At 37.0% G+C, this 26,405-nt stretch overlaps 1 protein-coding gene across 1 annotated transcript in view; it reads left to right on the top strand.

The window, feature by feature from the left end:
• Positions 1–26,405, top strand: part of LOC139970517 (fasciculation and elongation protein zeta-2-like) — a 71,387-nt gene that overhangs the window by 23,620 nt on the left and 21,362 nt on the right. The window contains exons 4-7 of the mRNA XM_071976287.1: positions 7,442–7,568; positions 16,010–16,302; positions 17,945–18,020; positions 21,437–21,502. Coding sequence (XP_071832388.1) covers positions 7,442–7,568; positions 16,010–16,302; positions 17,945–18,020; positions 21,437–21,502 — 562 coding nt within the window. The remainder of the gene's footprint in view (positions 1–7,441; positions 7,569–16,009; positions 16,303–17,944; positions 18,021–21,436; positions 21,503–26,405) is intronic.

Below are 26,405 nucleotides of genomic sequence, written 5' to 3'. Positions count from 1 at the left end.
TTACGTGCTCAAACTTAATCACACTTGTAACAATTACATTCACTGATTGATGCAATTTAAATGCTAGAGTTGTCAGAGAATTATGTCATAAGAAGGAAATATTACTCAATATCTACAAAACTGTTCTGCTCACCTATCTCTGCATTTTGTGTGTACTTTCATTATATATTAAGAGTGCAGATTAATTTATGATTCAGGATTTTGCCTGCATTCTTTCTCTTTGTACTGTATGGTCTTTCTCATCATGTCTCGCTAACTATCGCCTCTTGGACTGTTAAATGCAACAGACTTGATTGGTAGACTGTGTCCTGCTTTTAATTTCTCAGCGTCAGATCATCTCTGTAAATGCACAGTTCCCCCCATTCTTGTCCAATTTCCTATTTCATGTCCAATTTTTCATTTGATGTTCTTCACCGATAGCTCAGTGTTTTCCAATTGATAAGTTTCTGGTATAATTTGATTTACTGTCAGCTGTTTCATGTTTTGTTCCCCCCCTTGCTGTCTCTACCAGATTTGGGATTATATTTTCCATTATGTTGGAATTGATCTGTTCCTGTGGGCCTTTGAAGCATAAATGAATTGGATTCTGCTGTACATAGCAGACATTCATGTGCAATCCTGTTATGGGATGACAGACTTCTCTTCACATTAACTAAAAGCAGACAAATCTGAGATCCTAAGGATATAAATCTACAGACCACGTACGTACGTAGACGATATGTTACAGGGAGCACTGGTGACCTGGACGGGAAAGAGACAATCATGTATAATAATATGTACTACCAGGAGAAACACACAAAGAAACAGGACTATAAAAAAGTACAGTTGGAGCTGCCAGCTATGCACTACACCAAAGGCATGATGTGTTTAACCTAGATTAATGTCCTTGCAATATGTCTCTGTCATATTACCAAAGCAAAGGAATTTGTCAAATACAGTGCAAATTTAAAAGAAATGAAATTTTTTTGACGATCCAAAGAATTGCCTGTCAAAATGTGTGAAAGTCTAAACTAATGAGGTGAGGGTTATTTTCTTTTGCCTTTGATGACGTCTATGATAGCTGTTTTATTAAGGGTATTGTTTAAACATGATCTGGTAGTATGTCCTAATTCTTATACTGGTTTGTCTTATTTTATAACATTAATAATCAGTTTGACTTCTCTTTATTAGCATTTTTTCAACATTGTGCATATCTCTATGTCTCAAGTTTCTGATATTAGTTACGAACATCCTATGTCAGGTCAAGCAGTTAAGTTTGTCTGCAGGTTCACACATTTTTTGAACTTCATCTTCATGAGACTATGAAGAGGAAGGTATGATTTTTTTTACATCATATGGTATCTTATAAATGGGTCGTTTCTCTTTTCCCTGAATTTTTTGCTCCCCCAATCCACTTAGTTTTTGTCTGGACATACTTCATTCAAGAATGTTATACACATTCTCCATTATACCTGAGGGAGAACTATATGGCAGTGTGTGATGACGTCTTCACATCTTTATATAAAGAGTCGTTGTTGGGAATACAGTATGCATGACACAGTCTGATCTCTCTGTTCCTCTCTATCCATGTACAAAGTCAATCTCTCTGAACATTCCTCTCTATCGATGTAGAAAGTCATCATTACCATCATCATCCCTAATAGCAGAGGGAATCTTTCTGGCTGGATATCCTCAACTTTACATCTGTTTACAGATATATGTTAGAGCACAAGTAGGTCATAACAAAACACTAAGAAACTAATGGAACTGAATGCAAAACGATATCGTCTATAATAAACATGCTGTAGAGAACTTAGAATATTTTAGTGAGTATGAGAGCCACTCAAGGCATTACATACCTCTTGTACATTCTAAGTCTCTAAACCTTACCTGATTACAAAAGCTTGTCATAATATTTCCATCCCATACAATATTTTGTGTGTTTGATTTGTGTAATATGTGCAGTACTACAGGACTGGCAATGTACTGTACATCTTGAGTAACTCATGTAAACCTACTTAGATGGCGACTTTAGTCTGGGCCTGGGAGGCAGATCCTATCTGCTATGATCAGTTTAACAGGAGCATTTTGTATCTGGCAATGTATTGTACATCTTGAGTACCTCATGTTAGCCTGCTGGGATGGAGTCTGGGCCTGCGAGGCAGTTCATATCTGCTATATTAACAGGAGCATTTTGTATCTGGCAATGTACTATATCTTGAGTACCTCATGTAAGCCTACTAGGATGGGGTCTGGGCCTGCGAGGCAGTTCCTATCTGCTATGATCAGTTAACAGGAGCATTTTGTATCTGGCAATGTATTGTACATCTTGAGTACCTCATGTAAGCCTTCTAGGATGGAGTCTGGGCCTACGAGGCAGTTCCTATCTGCTATGATCAGTTAACAGGAGCATTTTGTATCTGGCAATGTATTGTACATCTTGAGTACCTCATGTAAGCCTACTAGGATGGAGTCTGGGCCTGCGAGGCAGTTCCTATCGGCTAAGATCAGTTAACAGGAGCATTTTGTATCTGGCAATGTACTATATCTTGAGTACCTCATGTAAGCCTACTGGGATGGAGTCTGGGCCTGCGAGGCAGTTCCTATCTGCTTTGATCGGTTAACAGTCGGAGCATTTTGTATCTGGTGAATGTAAGGTGAATCGGTGATGCCCCTGGATTGTTTGAATTCTTGTTTTAAACAAACCATAAAAATTGAATCAGGCTCTGTCATGGAATATGAATTAGTTTTACTCTTGGGAACCATTTAAAGGTAAATAATTTCAAAAGTTAAACACTAGCTGTTTTCTGTCCAACTCTGTCACAGTTCTTCTAGTAGCTCATTAACATGTACGTTCCATTGGTTTAGGTTTCCATTATTGGCTTATACTGTAGTTTCATCCTAATGACTGTAAATTATAAATTTGGACGTTGGTTAATTCAGCAATAGTCAAATTATTTCTTTCTAGAAGTGTGTTGCTTATAATTACACACAATTTGTTTGGTAGCAGTGTCTTCTATTCTGAAGTTTTGGTTAAATTCCAAGTTACTTTAACCTAACAGTTACATTCTCAGCCTTTTCTCTTGGACGTTTATCATTTACCTTCTGGCTTCCTGTTTCCAAGTAAGTTAACTTCTCACCCATTCCAGAGAACCAGTTCGTTTCTTTTGTCAGAATAAAAGACTCCCAAAGATTCATTTGAGACAGCAACTTGTTGTATCCAATCCCACTCTTAGAAACGACTAGTATACCTGACACGTAGCAACCATGCAGTTGTCTTCTGTGAGATCTAACAGTTCATTTCCCCTTTTTAGCATTTAACTACTAGGCCTCGATAAATGCCCTCGCTATAGGCGGGTAGAATTTGCCTTTGGAGACTTGAAAATGCACTTTGTTCGACATTTAGAAGAGCTAGTGAAACCTCAGTTTTTCATTACCTTCACTGGCCTACACTGGAATGCAAAGTCTGTCATTGCAAACATTCCTCCCTCTGGGAAGTAGTTGCTGTTTACTCTCATTAATGTGAATTGGCAAAGAAGGTAATAGATTTCTCAAAGTAAGTGACGGCATAACTAGGTTTTCATGAAAATGTACAGTACCTTCACACTGTAGCTCTAGCTGGTCTAATGTCAGGTTAAGTTGCTTGCATTAATAATAAGTTACTGTACAAATACTGTTTTTGCCTTTCAAACTTCAACAATGAACAAAGGTACTGATTTCATGTTATAAATATGTTTCATAGCTTCCAGTCTGAATTGATTAACTACATTTATCTGTTTGAATCTCTTTATCGAAAGCATTTAAAATTTCTTATGTTGCCATATATAGCTGGGAATGGTTTCAAGATGAGCCCTATATAATAATATGTGATGAAATAAGCTTAGTCATAAAAATTTGATGCGTATTTACAATTCCTTGCCCAATCGAAAAAATTAAAGTTTGTCGTTGATGTTTTAGATCTGCTGTACTGTAGCTTGGTACAACAGTGATTTTTATAGAACCATGCTACCTGCATCGCCATTCTATGACAATGGGAGTCTTTGAATTGTTTGAGACAAACTATGTTTAGTCATCATGGTCATGATTCTGTCACAGGATTTGACTTGGTACTTCCCTTGCTTTAGATTGCTTAAGTTTAACTTGAGTATGCCAAGAAAGATCATTTACTTAGGTACATTACACAGTGACATGTGTAAGTCAGAATTGTCTTAGGCTCTGTACTCCATAAACATTGAATCTCTATAACTGTATGAAGACTAAAATCTCACATTATCAGAAGTGAGTGAATTACTTCACACTTGACAAATGGGGAGTAGTTTCAAGAGCTTTTCTTGAGGTCTGTTTACATACTTACTCTGTGCTCGTATATCATTATTGAGTCCTCTAGTTTCAGATTTGTCTTTCTGGATCTGCTTAGCAAACTAAAACACACTGAGAGCAATAAACTGTAAACCCTGAATATTCAAGGTAGTGAAGCCAGAGCAGGTAGAGACCCTGGCTGATGAGGGAGATGTCCTGCACTGTAGAGCATCGGTCCTGCTCTCAGACTCGGAGGACGAACTAGACAACCCATTCAGTTTCAAAAGAGTGTCAGAAGAGTATACTCCCAGAAGTGTGGAGAAGGAGGAGCCCCCCCCCATAGGGGGAGTGGCGTTGCCTCTGGAGCTGGCGGTGGATGCATCAATATGACAAGTCCGAAGCCATTGCAGGGAAAAGAGATGGACATCCTTTCCAGCAAAAGCAGACAGGGCAATTCAGGTTCCATAGGTCGCACGGAAAAGTTTATTCAGGTGTCTTGCGGTTCCCCAGGAGGCAAGCGAGAAGCTGCATGTGGCGCAGGGTTCTTCATCTTGTCAGTTCAGAGACCCAGAGCAAAGAAAGTTGGAAGAGATGCTAGTCGATGACGTAGCGGCCCGCTGGGGCATGAACTTCACGTCGGTCTTCTTGTTAGGAGCAAATGTGTTGATTAAGATGGTTTGCCCATCAGTATTGTGCACGTATTGGCAAGTATCTGTGGGATACAGAATAGAGTTTACCTCTGGTCTGCCTTTCAGGGATGGGGGAAGAGTTGCACCAACACCCACTGATCCTGTTCAAAAGGTAGTGCTAGAGGGGGAGATTTTGGTGTTGATAAACAGGCAGTCATAGAGGTACTGTATTGGGAAAGGCTCTTCAGATCCTCATTATTTATCACTAAAAAGTGGGATGGATCTTGGCAACCCATTCGAAATTACAAACCCCTCGATAAAATTTACCAAGACACTTCCATATGGAAACCTCATCCAATAACACAGAAAGGACATGTAGATGTCTACTTACACATACCCATGCACCAAAAACACTGATGATATCTAGCCTTCCAGTACAAAGGATTTCCAGTTCAAGGCACTAAAGTTTGGCTTGTCTACATCTCCTTGAGTAGTCACCAAAGTGGCAGGGGCAGTGGTGTCCTTTCTCAGATGCTTTTTGTGTGCCTCGACAATTGGCTGATAGTAGGAGAGTCGGAAGAGCATATGAGGGACAATATGAAAAACACCCTAAAAGTTCTACAGGGTTTAGGTTTACTATAAACCAAGCTAAACCATGTAGCACCTGTAGGGTATTGTGTACATTGTCCCTTGTTTGTTCTTTCGACTCCCCAGCGATCAACCACTCTCTCTTTCCCTTCTCTTTCTCTCTGCTCTTCCACCACTACTCTTCTCTCTCTCTTCCACCTCTGCTACTCCCTGATATAACAATAGAACTACAAGCACATACAGTAAAATAACCATAGAACTACAAGTACATACAATAATATAACCATAGAACTACAAGTATATACAGTAATATAACCATAGAACTACAAGTACATACAATAATATAACCATAGAACTACAAGTACATACAGTAATATAACCATAGAACTACAAGTGCATACAATAATATAACCACAGAACTACAAGTACATACAGTAATATAACCATAGAACTACAAGTACATACAATAATATAACCACAGAACTACAAGTACATTCAATAATATAACCATAGAACTACAAGTACATACAATAATATAACCACAGAACTACAAGTACATACAATAATATAACCATAGAACTACAACTACATACAATAATATAACCATAGAACTACAAGTACATACAATAATATAACCACAGAACTACAAGTACATACAATAATATAACCATAGAACTACAACTACATACAATAATATAACCACAGAACTACAAGTACATACAGTAATATAACCATAGAACTACAAGTACATACAATAATGTAACCACAGAACTACAAGTACATACAGTAATGTAACCACAGAACTACAAGTACATACAATCATATAACCATAGAACTACAAGTACATACAATCATATAACCACAGAACTACAAGTACATACAATAATATAACCACAGAACTACAAGTACATACAATAATATAACCACAGAACTACAAGAACATACAATAATATAACCACAGAACTACAAGTACATACAGTAATATAACCATAGAACTACAAGTACATACAATAATATAACCACAGAACTACAAGTACATACAGTAATATAACCATAGAACTACAAGTACATACAATAATATAACCACAGAACTACAAGTATACAGTATTGACATAGACACAGTAATGCACTGATATACTACAAGCACATACTATAGCCCATCTCTCCCATGGACACATATAGTTTTGTGTACAAACAAGTGTATGGAGATTGCATACTACTGTAGACAGTGTCATGAAAGCATTATTGTTATGTTGGTTCATTAGATACATGTATAGTCATTGGGACTGAAAGTAGGTCATGCTCATATTAACATCAGATTTGACTAGATGTTCTTTGCGTAACAATAATGGCTTTATATGGGCAATAATGTGTATTGCTTATGGGTTGTTAGGGTTCATAACTCTTGTGACTATAAATCTTGCTATTCCAATTTTGCTGATGGCATATATTTTTAGTCTGTTTTAGATGTGCTGATTAGCATATTCAAAGTATATTGCATTTTACGGTAACATTTTAAATCTACCACTAAACTATTATTGAATAAAGAAAGAAAATCTTAATAATATTCCAGAGGGTTTTGTATAATTTTTATTCTTGGTCACTTCATGAAAATTGAACAAGTAGTTAACTTATAGTTGACTAATTTGTATATTTCACTAACTTTTATTTAACTAACTTATATTAACAACTAAATTAACTTTTAAAACTAACATTTATATATTTACCTTGTGCCTATTCCAGAAATAGATGTCACAGAAATTATCATAGTCTGTTGATGTTTTGCACTTTTATAAGATAGGTAAGATATTTGGTTTTCTATGCAAACAGTCTTTATTGAAGGAGTCCTCTGATACTAATAGTGATGTTATGACTATTTTAGGTGTGAAACATAAATCCTATGGCACATGTTTAATGATTTTATTGTTATTTGTTTCTTCTTTCAGTGTGAAACTTCCCCTGACGAGCCCCCAGATGATGAGGACAGATTGTCTAGCATGTCTAGAGAGTTACAGGCATTAAGGGAGAGATCACTAGCAACTGGAAACTATGAAGAAGGCAACGTAGGACAAGGTAACTTACATGTTATTTGGGACAATACTATTGGTTATGCTTCCAGATGTGGGTCTGATCCTTAGTGGGTCATTCTGTTGTCCTGCCTCCAGAGGTGGGTTTGGTACTTGGTGGGTCATTCTGTTGTCCTGCTTCCAGGGTGGGTTTGGTCCTTGGTGGGTCATTCTGTTGTACTGCCTCCAGAGGTGGGTCTGATCCTTGGTGGGTCATTCTGTTGTCCTGCCTAAGAGGTGGATCAGATCCTTGGTGGGTCTTTCTGTTGTCCTGCTTCCAGGGGTGGGTTTGATCCTTGGTGGGTCATTCTGTTGTACTGCCTCCAGAGGTGGGTCTGATCCTTGGTGGGTCATTCTGTTGTCCTGCCTCCAGAGGTGGGTCTGGTCCTTGGTGGGTCATTCTGTTGTCCTGCCTCCAGAGGTGGGTCTGATCCTTGGTGGGTCATTCTGTTGTCCTGCCTCCAGAGGTGGGTCTGGTCCTTGGTGGGTCATTCTGTTGTCCTGCCTCGAGAGGTGGGTTTGGTCCTTGGTGGGTTTGGTGCTTGGTGGGTCATTCTGTTGTCTTAACCAGAAGTGGGTTTGGTACTGGGTGGTCTTCCTGTCATACTGCTTCCAGGGGTGGGTTTGGTCCTTGGTGGTCTTCTTCCCAGAGGTGGGTTAATATTTTCCTCAGTGGGTGGCTCTGTTATATTGGTCACCTAGGTAGCTGTGGTTCCCTGTTGGATTCTCAGGACTGTGAGTAGTTTTGGTTTCTTGTTTTACAACTGAGTTTGATCCTCTGTGGGCCATTCATTAGGCATTGTTTACAGAAGTGTGAGTTTTCTGTGGGTTATCCTATTGAATATATGGAACGCTAAACTACTTAGATAAGTACCCTTTGTAACATATCTTCCATGATTGTCTCGTAGAAGTATTACCACCACACTTCCATACTTCTTGTCTCAGTCAGTCAGTCTTCAATTTGCTGTTGTCTGCAACTAATAAAGTCAAATGTAGGGCTGTCAAGTTGAGAGTATTTACAAAAATTGATGAGTGACTTCTTCTAAGCTCTTGTTTGTGGCAGGTGTGTATCAAGTGAGGCAAAGCATTAGAAGTGAAGATGATTATATGTGTGTAGGAATCTATAAGATCTTCTGTCAGGCTGATGTATGGGTCTACTGTTTTCAAGAACTAAAAGTTCACCCATATAAATCTTTATTCAGACTTAAAAGAGTCGTAAATATGAACCAAATTTTTGACCTAGAATTGCAACTTCTTAGAATAATTGGAAGATTTCAAGGCTTGAATTTCCAGAGAGAATTATGCCATGGCTCCATCATTCCTTAATTACTCTGGTCTGCACTATTTAATGATCAGAATGAATGTTATTATCCTTGGGGAACTCATGTTTGGAAACTGAAGAGAATGAGTGATAAGAACTTCATTCCCTGTTTCGGGCAGAGAGCAAAATGTTTCCAGGATCTCCTTTAAATTTAATTACAGACACCTGCAATGTGTCTTTAATTTCATTTTGGATCCAAAGGAGGATGTTGTACAGACATGATGCGGTTGTGGCATACTATAGAGAAGAGGCAGTACACTGTGTACTGTGTACATCTCTCTAAGTTATTACAGAACTTGAAATATTGTCACATATTCATAAGATTAGAGTCAACAGACGCTGAACAGCACTTAAAGCAACACTAGTGAATAGCTTTCATTACTTTTCAAGTTTGCCACCACGCTGAGCCGCTCATTGAAAAGTTGTCAAGAGGTTTTTCATGACAAATAACTATACTACTGCAATAAATTTAAATACTGTAAGAAGGAAGACGTGAATGGGTGAAAAAGAAATGGGTTGTATTTTACCTAATGACAGAGTCTTCTGAAAGTAATGTCAATAAAATGCAAACCCAGATATGTAGCTTCCTTTCATGTTTTATTCTCCAAAATATGTTTCAAACTATTTTATAAATGTTTTTTTAATACAAATATCAGGTTAAGATTAGTCATTTTTTGCTGCATATTTTAGCTAATGTAGACGTTGCTGTGGAGGTCAAAGGTCATTTTGTGTCAACATTGGTCAGTAGTATGATACTTAGTCTTATTCTTCGGCACACCTTGCTTGCAGTTCATACTTGCTGTGTAGATACCGTTAGTAGGTGAAAGACTCTTGCTGATCAGTTTTAGTAATAAGAACATTCAAAACTCTCAAAATTCTTGTATCTTGTGGCTAATTCTTAATAATTGGCAAGGATTCACTGAGGCATTTGGCTTCCTGGTTGGAATAAGTTTATTGTGCAAGAATTTGTGATGTCATACATGGGTAATACTCAACCTGTCTTTGTTTCTTAATGTTCATTACTGATCAGACTGCACTCTGAACTTTGAAATCACTATTGTTGATGATATTAATTAATAACATCCTGTTACACAGTTGAACTACTTGCCATGGTTACACAATCATTTCAGTTTAAAGTAAAACAAAAGCAGTTATTGGCGGAGTTCATGGGTGATTAATTGGAAGATATATCCAATGTAATCACACAAATAATGTGAGTTAATTGCAATAGTTTGTGTCTCAACAACAGAAAAAGCTTGAAGCTGAGAGATTGATTAATTTTCCTTTCTTTTACAAGCTTTGTTTATAAATTTGTAAAGCTACTTGGCTTCCTGGCTAACCTGTCTTCTCACAACTGGTTACTTTGTTGTCCCTATAAATGTGTTAAATACTAACACACTGGACAATAGTAGTTGTTGCCCTCTACAGGGCCTTTTGCATTTGCAAAATAATTAATTGGACTGTGTTCACATTTTGGCAGTTGCAAGCAATGTTCAGTAGAACTATTCAGCCATCAGCATATGCAGTGTGTAAGTAACATCTTGAAGTTGCTTTTTAAGGGTTGGAGGCCCAATGTAACTTTGCCTGTGTAGTCTCTGACACTCAGATATATTACTTCATTAGACTAGAAGTGTAATGGAAGAAAATGTTAAAAACATGTAGCAGTTTAATAGGGATATGTATCATGTAAGATAACTGGTACATCTTGGAGAAACTCGCCTACAATTTAAAAAGGGTAAGGAACTTGGGCAAGGAGTAAAAATCACTTTAATGTGAATTTCAAGACAAACTATTGCATAAACACTCTACAAGTTCATAGTTGAAAAGCAGATAATGTAATATCACACAAATCAGCATCAGAACGCATCAAACATGTATGTTATTCAATTACATTGTTAGTACTTTAATATGTATGATTATGACACACAGCATCAGAACACATCAAACATGTATGTTATTCAATAACATTGTTAGTACTTTAATATGTATGATTATGACACACAGCATCAGAACGCATCAAACATGTATGTTATTCAATTACATTGTTAGTACTTTAATATGTAATATTATGACACACAGCATCAGAACACATCAAACATGTATGTTATTCAATTACATTGTTAGTACTTTAATATGTAATATTATGACACACAGCATCAGAACACATCAAACATGTATGTTATTCAATTACATTGTTAGTACTTTAATATGTAATATTATGACACACAGCATCAGAACACATCAAACATGTATGTTATTCAATTACATTGTTAGTACTTTAATATGTAATATTATGACACACAGCATCAGAACACATCAAACATGTATGTTATTCAATTACATTGTTAGTACTTTAATATGTAATATTATAACACACAGCAGCAGTTTCATCAAACTGGCCTATGAGCTAATAGTCTAGTTACTGTGCATTGCTAGTAATATACATTATCACATATTCAGTATTCATCGAGCATGTGTGTATATGTAATGACATTTCATTGCTATAGTAATACCTAATACATCACACAGATCAGCAGTACACTCATCACACATGGATGTATAGATATTCTGACTGACAATGCTAGTAATTTGTAGTATCACACGCATCAGTGTCAGTACTAATCAAGCATCTGAGCAATAATAAAATCCTCGCTCCAATCTGTGGCATGCTATGATTAACTCTGCTTATTCATGATTGCTATTAGTAAGAACTAAAACCCCGCTATATATGGAAAGCTGTCACTGACTCCTGCCTGTATGTTTGGTGTGTTGAATTTATTCATTGAATAAGTAAGGATCATCATCTTCCGTTGTCTGTGGTGTTCAAGAGTAGTCATTCAAATGGAATAACTATTTTTTCTTGGCAGCTGTGCGTTTGTAACATAGACCTCCAATAGGCTCCTAGAGTAATTAATCCTTAAAAATACAGAGTTTTAGTGAAGTTTCCTAACCTTCCTTGGAAAAGGTGACTTATATGAGCTGTTGAATTGTTAATGTATCTTTCCGTATGTCAGTGATGTAGGGTTGTTCTCATGTAGAACCCTAGAGATTCATTGAGTGTTTGAATTTGAATGTGTAGAGGTATTCCTACCCAAACCAGCCTCACTCAATCTCATTTGCATTTGACAGCTCTGAATCAAACATCCTCAGATGAGATCTCTCTGAGAATCATGTACACTCTTCAAACACATTGCATCTGAGCCTAGCAATACTGTAATTCAAATAGGTACACTGTAACTATGGTAATTAACTTACCATTTGCCAGTTAAAACAAACAAAATGGCATATTTCTGCCAGTAGGCATTAAGAACATCTACATATACATATTATTCAGTTATTTTGCCAGTTCAAAGAATTCCCAACATTTCCCAACCTACTGTAAGATAAGCTTCTTTTACTGCTTATTACAAGCAAATATTATCACACTGCAATCAAAAGCCTGTACAGTAAGGATACTGTATGTGTGGTAATCTATAGTACTGTAGGAAAATGCCAGTGAAAATAGGATTTTAACTAGTAGAATGTTGAAACTCTTGCATATATGTTAGCAGAAGATAATATTGTGAAACTCTAGTCCAGCTAGTGAGCTGGTGTTATACCTGAAGAAGCTTTTCGTTTTACAGTACAACACTTCAGCAAGTCATTAAATTTGAATACACAGTTCTTAACAGGTTTGTTCTCTAAATACAGTCAGTTTGATGAACCTATCAGAATAGATGAAAAGTGATAACAAATCTGATAGAGTAGTCTTATCTAATCATGCAAAGACTGTATAATCTGGACTCTGTGTACAGCTTTACTGTATGTCTCAACAGCAAAGATGATTATTTTGATATTAAGGTCAGTGTACCTTAAGGCTTTTAATACTGTTTGTCTTCTTGGCTGGTCAATGATGCTTCGTTGTCCGATGAAACATTCAGCCCACTGGGAAACCCTTGAACATTCACACTGTTTAAAAGATATTTCAGAGGTGTATTACATTACTTCTTCAGTCACAGGCTATTGTAGAGTAATGTCAAATAACCCTTTTTCATTGGCCCTTACTTCCCTATGATGGAGTTGTGTTGTCAATATTACTGTATATTCTCTAATATCATCCGTTTATTTGTGTATTTGTATTATTCTTTTCTCTTTCTGTATGATTTTGATTTAATTTGATTTACCTTTGTTGTTTATGCTGCATGGCAGGAACTCCAGGTATACATTTCACCTTTTTATTTTTGATGATTTCTCTCTGTTTGTCTTGCACCCATCATTTTCTTTCTTCATACATACATTTGCAAGTCGATTGACTAATGAGACATACAGATTACTGGATTTAATCTAAATGCAGTTTGCTCGTGAATATGTAGATGCTGTTGAACATTCCTCTGATTTGCTGACCAAAGGGAGGTTGTCCAATCTGTAATGGCCTTAGAATAGCTGTTACTGTAGGTGCTATTGTAAGTGCTATTTAGGCACTACTATAAGTGCTGAGGTACAGTATGTAGGTGCTATTGCAGGTGCTACTTAAGGTGCTCTGTAGGTGCTATTGTAAGTGCTGTTTAGGTACTGCTGTAGATGCTAATGTGAGTGGTATGTAGATGGTATGTAGGGGCACTATATAGATGCTAAGTAAGTGCTACTTTAGATGCTACTTTAGGTGATATGTAGGCACTACTATAGATGATATTGTACGTGTTACTTTGGGTGTTTTGTAGGTGCTACTTTAAGTGCTCTGTAGGTGCTATTGTAAGTGCTGTGTAGGTGCTACTGTAGATGCTCTGTAGGTTCTATTGTAAGTGATGTTGGTGCTATTGTAGATGCTAATGTGAGTGGTATGTAGGTCCTATGTAGTGGTACTGTAGATGTTATTGTAACTTGTAAGTGCTACTGTAGGTGCTATGTAGGCACTACTATAGATGCTATTGTAAGTGCTACTTTGGGTGCTATGTACTGTAGGTGCTACTGTACGTTAGACGTTGTTGTACAGTAAGTGCTATGTACTGTAGGTGCCAAATAGAGGGCAATATTTAGTGGTCTCATCTCATGCATGGACTCTTGCATGAAATTTAGGCCAGTGGTTAGCACTTTATTCTATCTTTCTTAGCATGTTTACAAATTGTCAAGACTTTTCCATCACATTCCTTCCTATGTTGTTCAGTATCTGCAGCTATACCAAGTTTTTACCTTAATATTTGAAAGGTATCTAGCTTGTTGTCACTAATACAGCTTCATTGTCATTCTTGTTCTCAATGAAATGTCAGTATGATTTCCAATGGACCTTAAAACCAGTTGTATTCAGTGATGAGTGTTTTATGCTTTAATCAGTGATCCTAACCTTATCCCTGAAAGTTGTAGTAACTTCATCCACATGAGTTAAGCACTGTAATGGCAATTAAAATGTGCTTGGACTCATCCTTTATAGCTGACAAATAGGACTTGTGCAGCTTGTATAGTCCATCCTCTTCATTTTAATTCTACATAGCTGTTACTGAGTGTCTTATCTTACAATATGACAAAGCTGAACTGTATTCATGATTACTAAAAAGTGGTGTTAGATTTTAATAGCTTTTAATGAATAAGTTTGGTATGTGAAATATGTGGATCTAAAGATTCCCATTAATGTGTGACCATATACCAACAGTAATAATTGACATATACACATGACACCTGCATCTAATTTTGTTCCTCACATAACTATCAACTGTAACACTCACTGCCCCCCATGTCAGTGACCTGGCTACAGATGTATATAATTTGCAGGATTTGAAGAACTCTTTAAAGGGCTTAACTTTCTGGTGGCTTTGTTGCATGATCTGTGCAGGGTCTTCTCTTCATATTCCTGCTCCTATCCCATACTTCACCTTTTCTGGTTTCTTGATTACAGTGGGCAACTTATTTTAATTTGTTAGTTGAGGAAGATATTGATACCAAATGACAGTACTGCAGAAATATATGATGATTTATAATTAAAGGTTTCTTGTAGAGTTGGTCAGTCTCCTGTTTCGACTAGTTACCTTCATCAGCTCCTCCATGATCTGCTTGGATGCTGGCTGTGTAGTCTCTTAGCATTGTAATGCTCGTACTGAAATACAAGAATTATTACCAGTAAATGGATCTTTTGAGGACGATGTAATATTTCTCAGTAGGCAGGCTGATATTGGACAGATACCATTTACCTCATGTGGTGTAAGTCAGCTTTATAGACCTGGGATGGTGGATACATGGACAAGTATTGGTGTCCTACTGGTTGTTTGGCATTGATTGACTGGCACTGTTTAATATCCTTATACTGAGTCTTTATTTGATCAGACTTGTGGTTTCATTCTAAATGCTTCCAGGTGTGGATATTAATCCCAGATGAAATTTATGTTACTTGATATGGTCCAAAATTTGAAAATCTAGCAACTAGAAATTAAAAAACTTCAAAGGTACTGTGAAATTATCATTTGACTTGTTTAATGATACATGATAAGGTGATACTTTGATGGTATGGTCAAGGCCACCAAAGTTTTAGAAGAACCAAGCTCCATATGTTGGTAACACGACTTGGTTCTGTTTTCTGTAGACTTATTAACATACATAATGGGTTTAACCATGGATATGTACTCAAGTTCACGCTGATTTATATTTTGTTGCATTCATGTAGTAAATTTTATTACCTTAACACTTTTAACCTTTCAAAACAAATTTCAACACTTAGCCCAGGCTTTCATAACAAATGTACCTGGACTTTACCTAATTTGCATACATAAGAATCAGGCAGAGCTATTATTGTTATTACCTGTGTAATGCAGATGATCAGTTGTGCTGTTGTGTTTCATAAGTAGATGCTTCATACGGTTGTACAGGACATTATTACAGGTCTTATCAGTGAATTTGATTGGGAGTGGAGTACTGTATGACTGTGGAAATGTAAATAAACCATAATTAACCAAGGATTGAACTCATAAATTTATTTTTTCAATTTTTTTAATTAAATTCACTGACTCTCAGGATATTGTTTATCCAGCCACTCACTTACGCATGGTTACACACAGGATCTGCTTCCCCACTTTCACATGTACCGTACACTATATGGTGTTATAATTGCTATGATTATTATTATTAATATTGCCTCTTCACACACTTTCTTCTTTGGTCAGCTTTAAAAGAGATGGATCTAGCCCAGCTGAATGAACTGTTGGAAGAATTGGACAACACTTTTAGAGAGTTTTCTGAAATTTTGGTCCAGCAGCTGGCTCTACGGGAGGAGATGGAGGACGAGAAGGAGATGAAGAACATGTTTATTGCCTCTCTCCTTAGCGTACAAAATAAAATAAAGGGAAAAAATGGCAAAGGGAAAGGAAAGGGTGATGGCAGTAGTCCTGGAGGATTAGCTGGACTTGGACTCATCAGCAGAATCAAGGGCAAGAATGGATTAGTGGAACCTGGCTATGTAAGTATGAATAGAAGGGGGGAGGGGAGGGAGGGAGGGAGGGAGGGAGGGAGGGAGGAAGAAAACAGGAGGGACAGAGCCAGGGCAATAATGGGTTGGTGGAACCTGGGTTTGTCGGTATGAATAGAAGGGGAGGGAGGGAGGATGAAAGCAGGGTTCTCTCAAGGGTAAGAATGGGTTGGGAAAACTGGCTTTGTTGGAGTGTTAAGTGAGTATAAGGGGAAGGAAGGAGTGTTAAGGGTTAGGAAGGAGTGTGTATCAATGCAAAGATAGTTTTGAGGAGGAATTTGGTATTGTGTGAACATAAGGGAAAGGGCCAGGGGTAAATCTTGGATCCAAACCCAAATGGCACTGTTTTCAGCAGCTGTTTGCTTATGGCCATGTCTGTATCTTCCAATTAACTGTTGTAGGCTTGCATATAATTGTAAATTATTTATTATGTATTAGAATATTGTTTGCTGAAAAAAACAGAAAATAGCCTTACAATATTGACTGAAAACCAAATTTAGCAAAAGCAAATTTAGCAATATGTTTGTAATATATCTATAGCTTTAGTTTCCTTCAAACCCTCAATCCCTTGCTATCTTCTATGATAATAATGTCTAGCTTCATTTTAATCTTGTTTTTGCGTTTTTTTAAGTTTGAAGATATACCGACATTTGTTGATGTGTAGTTGTTGATCATGATATCTGGTTTCCACAATACATAATATGTTATGTATCTACTGCAGCCTACTGCCGCTGGAATCTTATCTTTTTGTGATCTCCTGTCGATGAGTTTGATGAACTCCCCTCGCTCGGTCCCCATTCATCAAAATATGTAGAAAACTTGTTTCACACCGGGGCTCTTTTCTTGAAGTTAATCAAGGTTCCCATCGATCAGGCATTTATTAGAGGTAGCTGTGACATTGGTATGGTTTATTATGTCTGGTCGGATAATTCATTGGTTTGGTTTCCCTCTATCTTCTCATGATGCTAATAAACACCTCATTCCTAAATCTCATCTTCTCGGAACTAGTGAGAGCAGAGCTTGCCCTTTGCCGGTGAGAAAGTGAGAAAGTTGTGACAGCGGCTGGTTCCCTCCTCCATTGAAGCATTTATTAATCCTCATGCATGGAAAATGATGTTGCCACATGGCAGTGAAATATTACAGATAAATGCTGTGCAAAATATAAATTGTTGTATTTAGTATGATTGTGGTTTATACATACAGCATTAGGAGACATGCTTAGTTTGGCTAATTAATAGGACACTTATTGTGCCATTTGGAGGGTAAGGGGGTGGTAGGGTTGTGGGAGGGGCACACACAGGTGTTTATGATAGGGTCTGTGTGATTACTGTTCAGAATAAGAAAGTATTTATAGGTCAAGGAAATGCATGAAAAGATTGGTCTAATTGCGGTTGTTGGTTGCTGTTATACTCATTAATGACCTGTTTAGATTTATACAGCTGTTTCATGCTTAACTGGTTCACATGGTAGTTTCTCATTTGTTAGAATTTTAAAAGCAACAACAAACGTGATTAACGAACCACTGAATGATTTGATGGCTGGTTCATGACCTTATTTATTTCGGTAGGTTTCATGATTCAGTTTTCACTAATCGTTTGTAATTTGTGTTTATCGTTATTTCTTCTTTTGATAGTATTTAACGACGAGGATACCTTACAACAAAGGAGACGGACCTCCAGATATAGAAACCCTGAGAATGTTAACAAAGAGTAAGTTACGCTGGTGGGCCTGCCTTACATCTATAACGATTAAACCTTGATAATCTCTAACTGTTTTGGGTTGTTGCATTTCTTCGTTAGTAGTTAATTCGGTAATGTAGATTCATCATAATGTCAAGCTTTTCATATCTCACAATGCCTCCCAATAGTACTACATCTCTATAATATAGATTAATTGTGATGATTGGGTTTATGTCTCCTATAACTTACATGTACATAATAAACTCCAGTAATGCTATAACAGTGCTACAATGTTATGGATCATATGATCACAAGTCTCCACTCGGCTAACACTGATCATATTGTCACCCACCAATCCAAATGACATCACCAATCCCAATGACACCACCAATGAATTTACAGAAGTTTATTCAATCCCACATTTTCATGAGGTTCTCTCAACCTACAGGTGGTGAGTTCTAGGGTTTCAGTTCCACAGAGTGGACTTGGAATACATTGCACTACTTATTATAATTCTACAAAAGATTTCTGCCAACACAGACTGCTAGTATCAAATAGATGTTCATAATGGGAGAAGCTTACTGTGAAATTTTGAAAGCAAATTTTTAAAAATGTCTTGATGTTTGCCATTGTTTTCACCAAATGTATTTAGGTGAACTCTTCCTTGCACAAAACTTCAAGCATTATAAACTTTAGGGTGCTTTTACACTGGATCTGGGTCAGATCTCAAAGTCAGGATCTGATCCTCCTATTCTGATGCTGGCCGAGACCAGGATCTGATCTGGGCATCAAGATCAATTTTGTAATGTAAACACTCCTGCCTCAACAGTGACCTGAGATATCCGGTGACCTCATTACGTCACATGCATTCTCACATGAAATTACAGTCCTGTATCATGCATGTGCTAAATCCTATGTAGATTGAGTGCATTTGTGGCGTGCATAGCATAGTATTGTCACCCTATGGTGACCATATACCTAGTACACGTACTAAGCGATCCGCGGTTGTGCATGACAGGTATCCAATCTGATGTTTTTACCAACATCTGGTGAATAGCATGGGAGGATCAGAGTACGACTCAAGTGTAAATGCATCTGGCTCAATCCATACTCCATTGAGAAATGATCTAGGAGCTAGTGTAAAAGCACCTCGAAGAGGAACAATGATTACAGGGATTTCTAATGCTTGATAACACCAGGACTTCCAGGAGCCAAGTTTTCCTGGAGTTAATTGAGGTAGAAAGGAAAATGGAGACCAGTTAAAGCAGGGAAGGGGATAAAAAATGGCTTTTAATTTTCCAATTGCTGGTATTCTTTCCACACCTTGATAAATTGATGAATCATGATTTATGATAACCAGCATTTTTAATCTGAATGTCATTTCTTGAGCAGTGTTTTTGTCCATCTTAAGGTCTGGTCATACATTCTACCAGCTACTGTATCTGGTCTTGAGTTCATCATTTCACTCTTGAAGAGCTGAAGATACAGTAGCCCATAGCTACTAATAACTGTTGGTAGACATGTCTGAAACTACCTCAGGCGCGTAGCCAAGGGAGGGGGCGAAGGGGGCAGCCGCCCCCCCTTGAGCATATTTTTAATTTTTTTTAATGTTTTTATGATATCGCTAGTAATTTCAAAAGAGAAAATGCTAAGATGCAACTTACAAGGCCTGGGAAGTGCCATTTCCAGCGATCTGGGAGGCATTTTCAGCCAAAATTTTCTTGTACGCTTCGCGCCAACCCATGGTGGCGCTACGCTTAAATAGTTTGCAATGCCGTATATACGGCTCTGATAGTTTGCCTATATTTTCACCCCTCCCTTGGCAAATTCCTGGCTACGCGCCTGAACTACCTTTATGCATATTCACAATTTATCCTGATAAAGCCAACTAATTTATCACAGTTAGACTGAACTGTGGGATATATCATATAGAAAGGGCATTTCCATGAACAAAAGAACGCACTTCCTACGCAAATATCCTTGACAAACAAGAACATTTCCTATGGGTAATTCCCAGTGAGGGTGTGGATAATTGGATGTGATAAGACTTGATATTTCATTTCATTTCATATCATTTATTTATTTATCACCAATATAACTATAAAATGTTTATGAACAGGGGTATGGAAGACTAAGAGATATAGAAAACTACTGTAAATATTTAAGAAATAGCATAAGAAAGGAGAGTGAAGGGTTAATGCATCTTAAAAGGCTTAAGGTACTGAAAATAGTGCACAATAAAGGATCTGTTAGAATCAAGATTGCAGCACGGTTAATAAAAGAAGTTGTGAATGATTGCATTCAATATTTAGCCAAGGTATGAGGATTATGTCATTTCTATTGGCGTTAACCAAGAGACCCTTCAGTGCAGGATGCAGTGGATGTTTTATCATCAGTAATTATTTAGGTGATGTCTAGAGGAGATTCAGATGATAAGGTGATATCTCAGGACTTACAAACCTTATAATTCACAAAGTTTGGGCTTCCTCTGTCTCTGTAAATTATCACTTCTCAGTCCGCCACAAAAGGTAGAAATCTCAACAGCTCCATTCCTCGTACAGTATTTGATCTACTTTTTTTTCCACTCTCATATCAATTTTTTGATGAGTTGAGCATCAAGATGAAATATTAGAAGGCAAAAGCAGATCTTCATGGCAACCAGTAAATACACCACAAGTACTTCCTAACCCTCCTCCTCCCATTGAAATGATCCCAGGTGATGATGTTTGCCAGTCTGGTGTCAACTAATTACTACAGAATGAACTTTGAATTCAGTTAACATGTCAACTGTGAAATTGTCTGCATTTTAGCACGTCAGGCCAGCATGGCTTCACAATTTCAAAGTGGATTTGTGTTCTCAGTATATTTACTTGTGAGAAAACAGAATTAATAAATTCATTATGCAGAGGTGTCTGGCACAGGTGTGTATTATCACATGTTCAATATCTTGTTGTAGGACTTATTGCATGCATAACTCTACAACTATTGTGATCTTCACTTTATGCAGAATTCTCTTGATTCAAAAAGCAAGCTGGTGCTTTGGTTTTTATGGCTCTAGAATAATTATAGGTAATAGTAGTACAATGCTACATCAGTCCTTGTTACTATATTACAGGATGAATTTGTTCTGACATTGGTCAAGGTTTACTCTGCAGATTAATCACAGGTGTTGGAATGTTAATCTGGACATTGAGTTAGAGCTATAAAGTGGTTGGTTAATAATAATAATCTGACTCACTGTACCCAGGACTGCTGTAGATTCCTCAGATGTAAATCTAAAATGCGAAATGATTCATCTTGCTTCATGTAAATCTAACTCAGCAATCAAATTATGTGAGTGTTACATATCACATAAAGTTTGGCAATAGTTTTCCATTGATCATTGTTTTATTTTGATGTAAAAATGTTTGTGAATTAATCTTCTTCTCTTTTCTTTTGCTTGACAGTTTTAAGAGCTATAGATGTAGATAGCAAGGAAGTACCAGACTTGTTGACCAACTACATTCTCAAGGGTAAGTAGTCAGCCATTCATAAGAGACTCACTGATGAGGCCTCAAATCATCATGGCTGTTATCAAACAGGAAGTTACCAAATGTACTGGTGTCTTGGCCAGTTAGCTATCTTTATGTATGCAATTATGGTCACTCTACAGTCATAGTTAACCAGTTATACAGCATGTGCAAGTGGAAGTACCCAATATTTATTAAGGTGAATCAGTCTTCTGAAGTTCAGAATATCTCCTTGCATTTCCGACAGAGATGTCTTTGCTTTGTTTGGAAACAAACAATGTGATGAATATTTTGTTTGGTGTAATAAGGTAAATTAGCATGTTTATGTAAATTAGCAAGTTTATGCATTTGTCCTAGTCAGATGACCATTGTACCTTCCTTTACACCCATCAAATTTGCCCTTAATTATTCTATCCTCATCTCACTTTCACCTTCAAGGATGATAAAAATGAAATGTTTTATATAAGGTAACCATATCATTTATTAGGATATTCCATCTGTTTTCTAAGGCCAGTATCCTCAGTGTATATATTGCAGAATCAGTCATTTGATTTCATGGCATTTAGTCATCACCCAATCTAATAAAGAACACCTTATTACCCTACATTACCCTAGTCTGCCTGTGGGTATTTGTAAATTAGTCGTTAATCTGGATACATAGCAGACAATCAAATGTTGAAAGATGCAGATACTGTGTCTGTACGGTCTTCAGGTTTACTTGTACAGGCTTGCATGAAGATGTAAGTGGATGGACACTTAATTCTTTGTCTGTCAGGAACTTCCCTCATAATAGTCTGGTTTCTTGCATTGCTGATCATGTTAAGATGTAATAGATACATCAGGAATACCCACTTAATAACCTGGTTTCTTGCATTGCTGATCATATTGAGATAATCATAGATACATCAGGAATAACCACATAATAACCTGATATTTTGCATTGCTGATCATAGATACATCAGGAATACCTACAAAATAAACTGATTTCTTGCATTGCTGATAATATACTGTACATCAGGAATACCCACATAATAACCTGGTATTTTGCATTGCTGATCATATTAAGATAATCATAGATACATCAGGAATACCCACATAATAACCTGGGGTCCTGCATTTCTGATCATATTGAGATAATCATATATAAATCAGGAATAACCACATCATAACTTGGTTTCTTGCATTGCTGATCATAAGCATCAGGACTACCCACATAATAACCTGGTATTTTGCATTGCTGATCATAGATACATCATAGATAATCATAGATACATCAGGAATACCCACAAAATATACTGGTTTCTTGCATTGCTGAAACATATTAAGGTGTCATAGATACATCAGGTTTACCTCTCGTGATGCTAATTGATCTTAATATTTCTTGACCTGGCACTTCCTTCTGCATGAGAAGTGACTACAATGAATGCAGTAAGAAGGCCATGATATGCACAGGTTTAAGACCATCCGTAATTATACACACTTAGCTAGTGTTGGATTTGTAAGCTGACCTTGAAATTCACATTTCATTTGTTTATGCAGGCATGTACACTCTATTGCTGCTTTATGTTGTTTCAATGGGAATTTCATATATTAAAATACCAACCTAAAGAGAAATGCTTGATTCATATTATGAATTATCAAGATTAACATGCTGATTACAAAATGTATGCAAAGCCTGCTCTTTGTAGTACACAAATGTATGACATTTCATTAGTGGTCATTCTCTTGATTTTTCTGACTGTTTTATCATTAAAGGTTCTTCAACTAATTAATTTATTCAATTTAGTAGTTCTATTGTGTTTGTGTGAAAGGTTTCATTTGACAAATATGTTTAAGCTACATTGCATCATGTCCTTTATGCTAGGTAATTTTGATTGGTTAAAGAAAAAGTCTGATGAACATAAACTTTGATCCCCTTCAGTATAACCTTCCTTTTATTTTGTCCAGTGAAAAGTTCTAACTAAAAAGACCAAATCTAATTAACTGCTTCGTGATATCACCACTAAAAGGCAGGACTTTTAGCACCGTAAAAAAAATTAATTTCTTACTAAATGTTTAATAAGTTAATAACCTTGATGGATCATTGGCGACAGTGGTGGTAAATTTTTTAATTAAGACAGACCTTATTAATGGAGTTACGTGTTTCTTTATACTGTATTAGGTGTCAAAAGATGTCATTGAACCAGTAGAGAGTACACACATTTGTGTGTGTGTGTACAGTGTCTGTTCGTGTAGTGTCTGTTTGTGTACAGTGTCTGTTTATGTACAATGTGTGTGTCTGTTTGTGTACAATGTGTGTGTCTGTTTGTATACAATGTGTGTGTCTGTTTGTGTACAATGTCTGTTTGTGTACTGTGTGTGTGTACTCACCTTTACATTAATTGTGGAACCAGTGACTGAAAACACATCTAGAAATGTGGGACAGCAATAGCAATTGTGGGACCACTGCCTGGTCCCACAATTTACAACCTATAGAACCCTATTTTCCCATCTTCTGAGTGATCATCTTCATGAATATGCATGGTGCCAAAAATTATGTATGTTTTCTCATTGTGTCTTTTTGTGTGGAGAAAACATAAAACACTCTAAATACACACTAATTTTGATGAAGGGCTATTGTGAATAGCGCCCTCAAATGGTATGGTCAGTGGTTAGGGAAAACACACATACTGTACTTACCTCCACAATAATATTGGGACCAGTAACTTGGTACAGTACTTTATATCTCACTTTATATCTCTCACTTTTACAGTGTTTGTTTTGTTTATTTGCCAGCTGATTAACTCTCATTAGTTTTAATGATCTTCTGCCAGGCCTGTGCAGGATGTTCTTACTTCATATTTCAATGAAAGGAAATGTCATGACCAACCTCAGTGGACTATTTAGTAGTCCTACTGTACGTGTCATTGTAGCTTTTGGTATACACTACTGGCTTAAGAAGTACCACACTACAGTACTTTTACTCTCAATGTACCTGCAAGCTAGAAGCTGTTATTTTTCAAGGAATGTGTCAAAACAAGTGGGTATGTAGGCTTTTTTTTGTTTTCATCAGTGTAATGCCAAATTAACCATTCAGTTCTTATAACTATATTGAACTTTGATACTGGTATTAGAGTTAGAATATAACCAGCAATTTCAACTTCAAAAAATATATATATTTACTGCATATACGTTTTGCTGTAAAACAATTTTGTCATGGAAGTAGACTCGTTTCGGCTTAAAATAAATCATGAAAGCATGCATTATTAAAGGAGATCAAAGAATAGGCTCATGAATTTCTTGATTGGGGTATTTCACGGCCACTAGGTAAATATCGATGGTCATGACCTTATTTGCATTGTTTATGTGAACACCAAACGGATTTGAATTTCAGTAGAATAGGGGTTTTGATGGAAAAAATGTCAATATAAGAATCAATTGTTAGCCATTCACACATATACTGGATATTTTGTCTTGTATCATCAAAATTTCATGAGAAAATTCACAAAAAATTACACTTCCATGTGTATCACAGAATAACAGTAAAGGACATATTGAAAATGATGATATCGAATGTTGCCCATTCAAAGAATCTTCAAGTTGAATTTTGTTTCTCATTTATGTGACATAGTGCAATTTTGATCATTATGGAGTAAGATGCTGGGGAACTTTCAATGTCTCTTCATAATCTGCTACAGAACATGTTTGGATTTTTGTTACCTCAATGAGTGGCCCTGTCCCCATCTTTTTTTCTTTTGGGGGGGGGGGGCCTGGGTGGGTGGGGAAGCCTGGGTGGGTGGGGGAGGCAGGATCAACTTACTATTGAATCCATTTGTCCTATATAAATGTAACCCTTTCAGAAATCAATTTCAATGATCTATGAACGAACAGATTGGAATTAAAACAAGAACTCCCCAAGTTCTTTCTTCAGCAGTATATATATATATATATATATATAGGGCACGGAAAAGTTGCCACTCATGACTTTGACTTTGGTAGCCGGGCAGATTTCCCCTCTGTCCAAGCTTAGTACGCGACTGCTTTTAACTCTTCCAAAACGCTGTAAAGTTTTCAGTTCTTTTGAATGTCAAAAGTCTAAAATGGTTTCAAAGGCAGTGCACTCCTACCCCAAATATAAGATCCATAAATATACTGTACACCCTTAGTTTCAGTGGTGAATACAGCTTTTAGTAAAAGGAGGGTTCTCAGTGACTTTTAAAGAGGAGACCATCAGGAGACTGTCTGTTTTGTTAACTCTTGCTTTGCGCATGGTGGTCTTGGGTCCAGGGGCCTGCACAGTTTCCCTGTAATAGAAGCTATATGGTTTAGTACAGATATTAGCACCATCCGTATATGACTCACCGCTATATATTCCCCTTTGATACCATGATGATCATGTAGTTAATCTATACAACCATCATGTTAAATTACCTAATGATCATATAATTGACCTCTTTATCCTATTTTCTTTCCCCTTCCCCCATTCTTTTCTTTTCCTCCTTTCCCATTTGTTTGCCTTCCCCATTTTGCTTCTTCCTTTTTTCTTTTTCCCTTTTTTAAGGGGGGAGGGGGTGGGGGGCTCTCCAGACGCCCCTCCCACCTGGATATGCACCCAATATATATATATATATATATATATATATATATATATACAGAAATGAAAATGTATCTTATTTGTTATTAATGGTGTACAGAGGTGATAAAGCATTTCGAGCGTCAACTCTTGTCAAAGTGCAAAACAATTATAATTCCACCAAACAACTACAGTACCTGTAGTAAACTCAATGGCATGTCTTTGCTTAGGGGCAGGGGCGGCGATTTGTTTCAAATATTGGGGGGGACATTTGCTTGGGTGCAGGCGAATTACTATCTAAGCGGAGCGCCACCATTGGTTGGCGCGCAGCGTACAAGAAAATTTCTGGTTTTG

This window comes from Apostichopus japonicus, chromosome 8, assembly GCF_037975245.1.
Source record: "Apostichopus japonicus isolate 1M-3 chromosome 8, ASM3797524v1, whole genome shotgun sequence".
In the NCBI taxonomy this organism is placed as follows: domain Eukaryota; kingdom Metazoa; phylum Echinodermata; class Holothuroidea; order Aspidochirotida; family Stichopodidae; genus Apostichopus; species Apostichopus japonicus.
The sequence above is the reverse complement of the archived record's forward strand: the minus strand, read 5'-3'. Positions and strand labels throughout refer to the sequence as shown.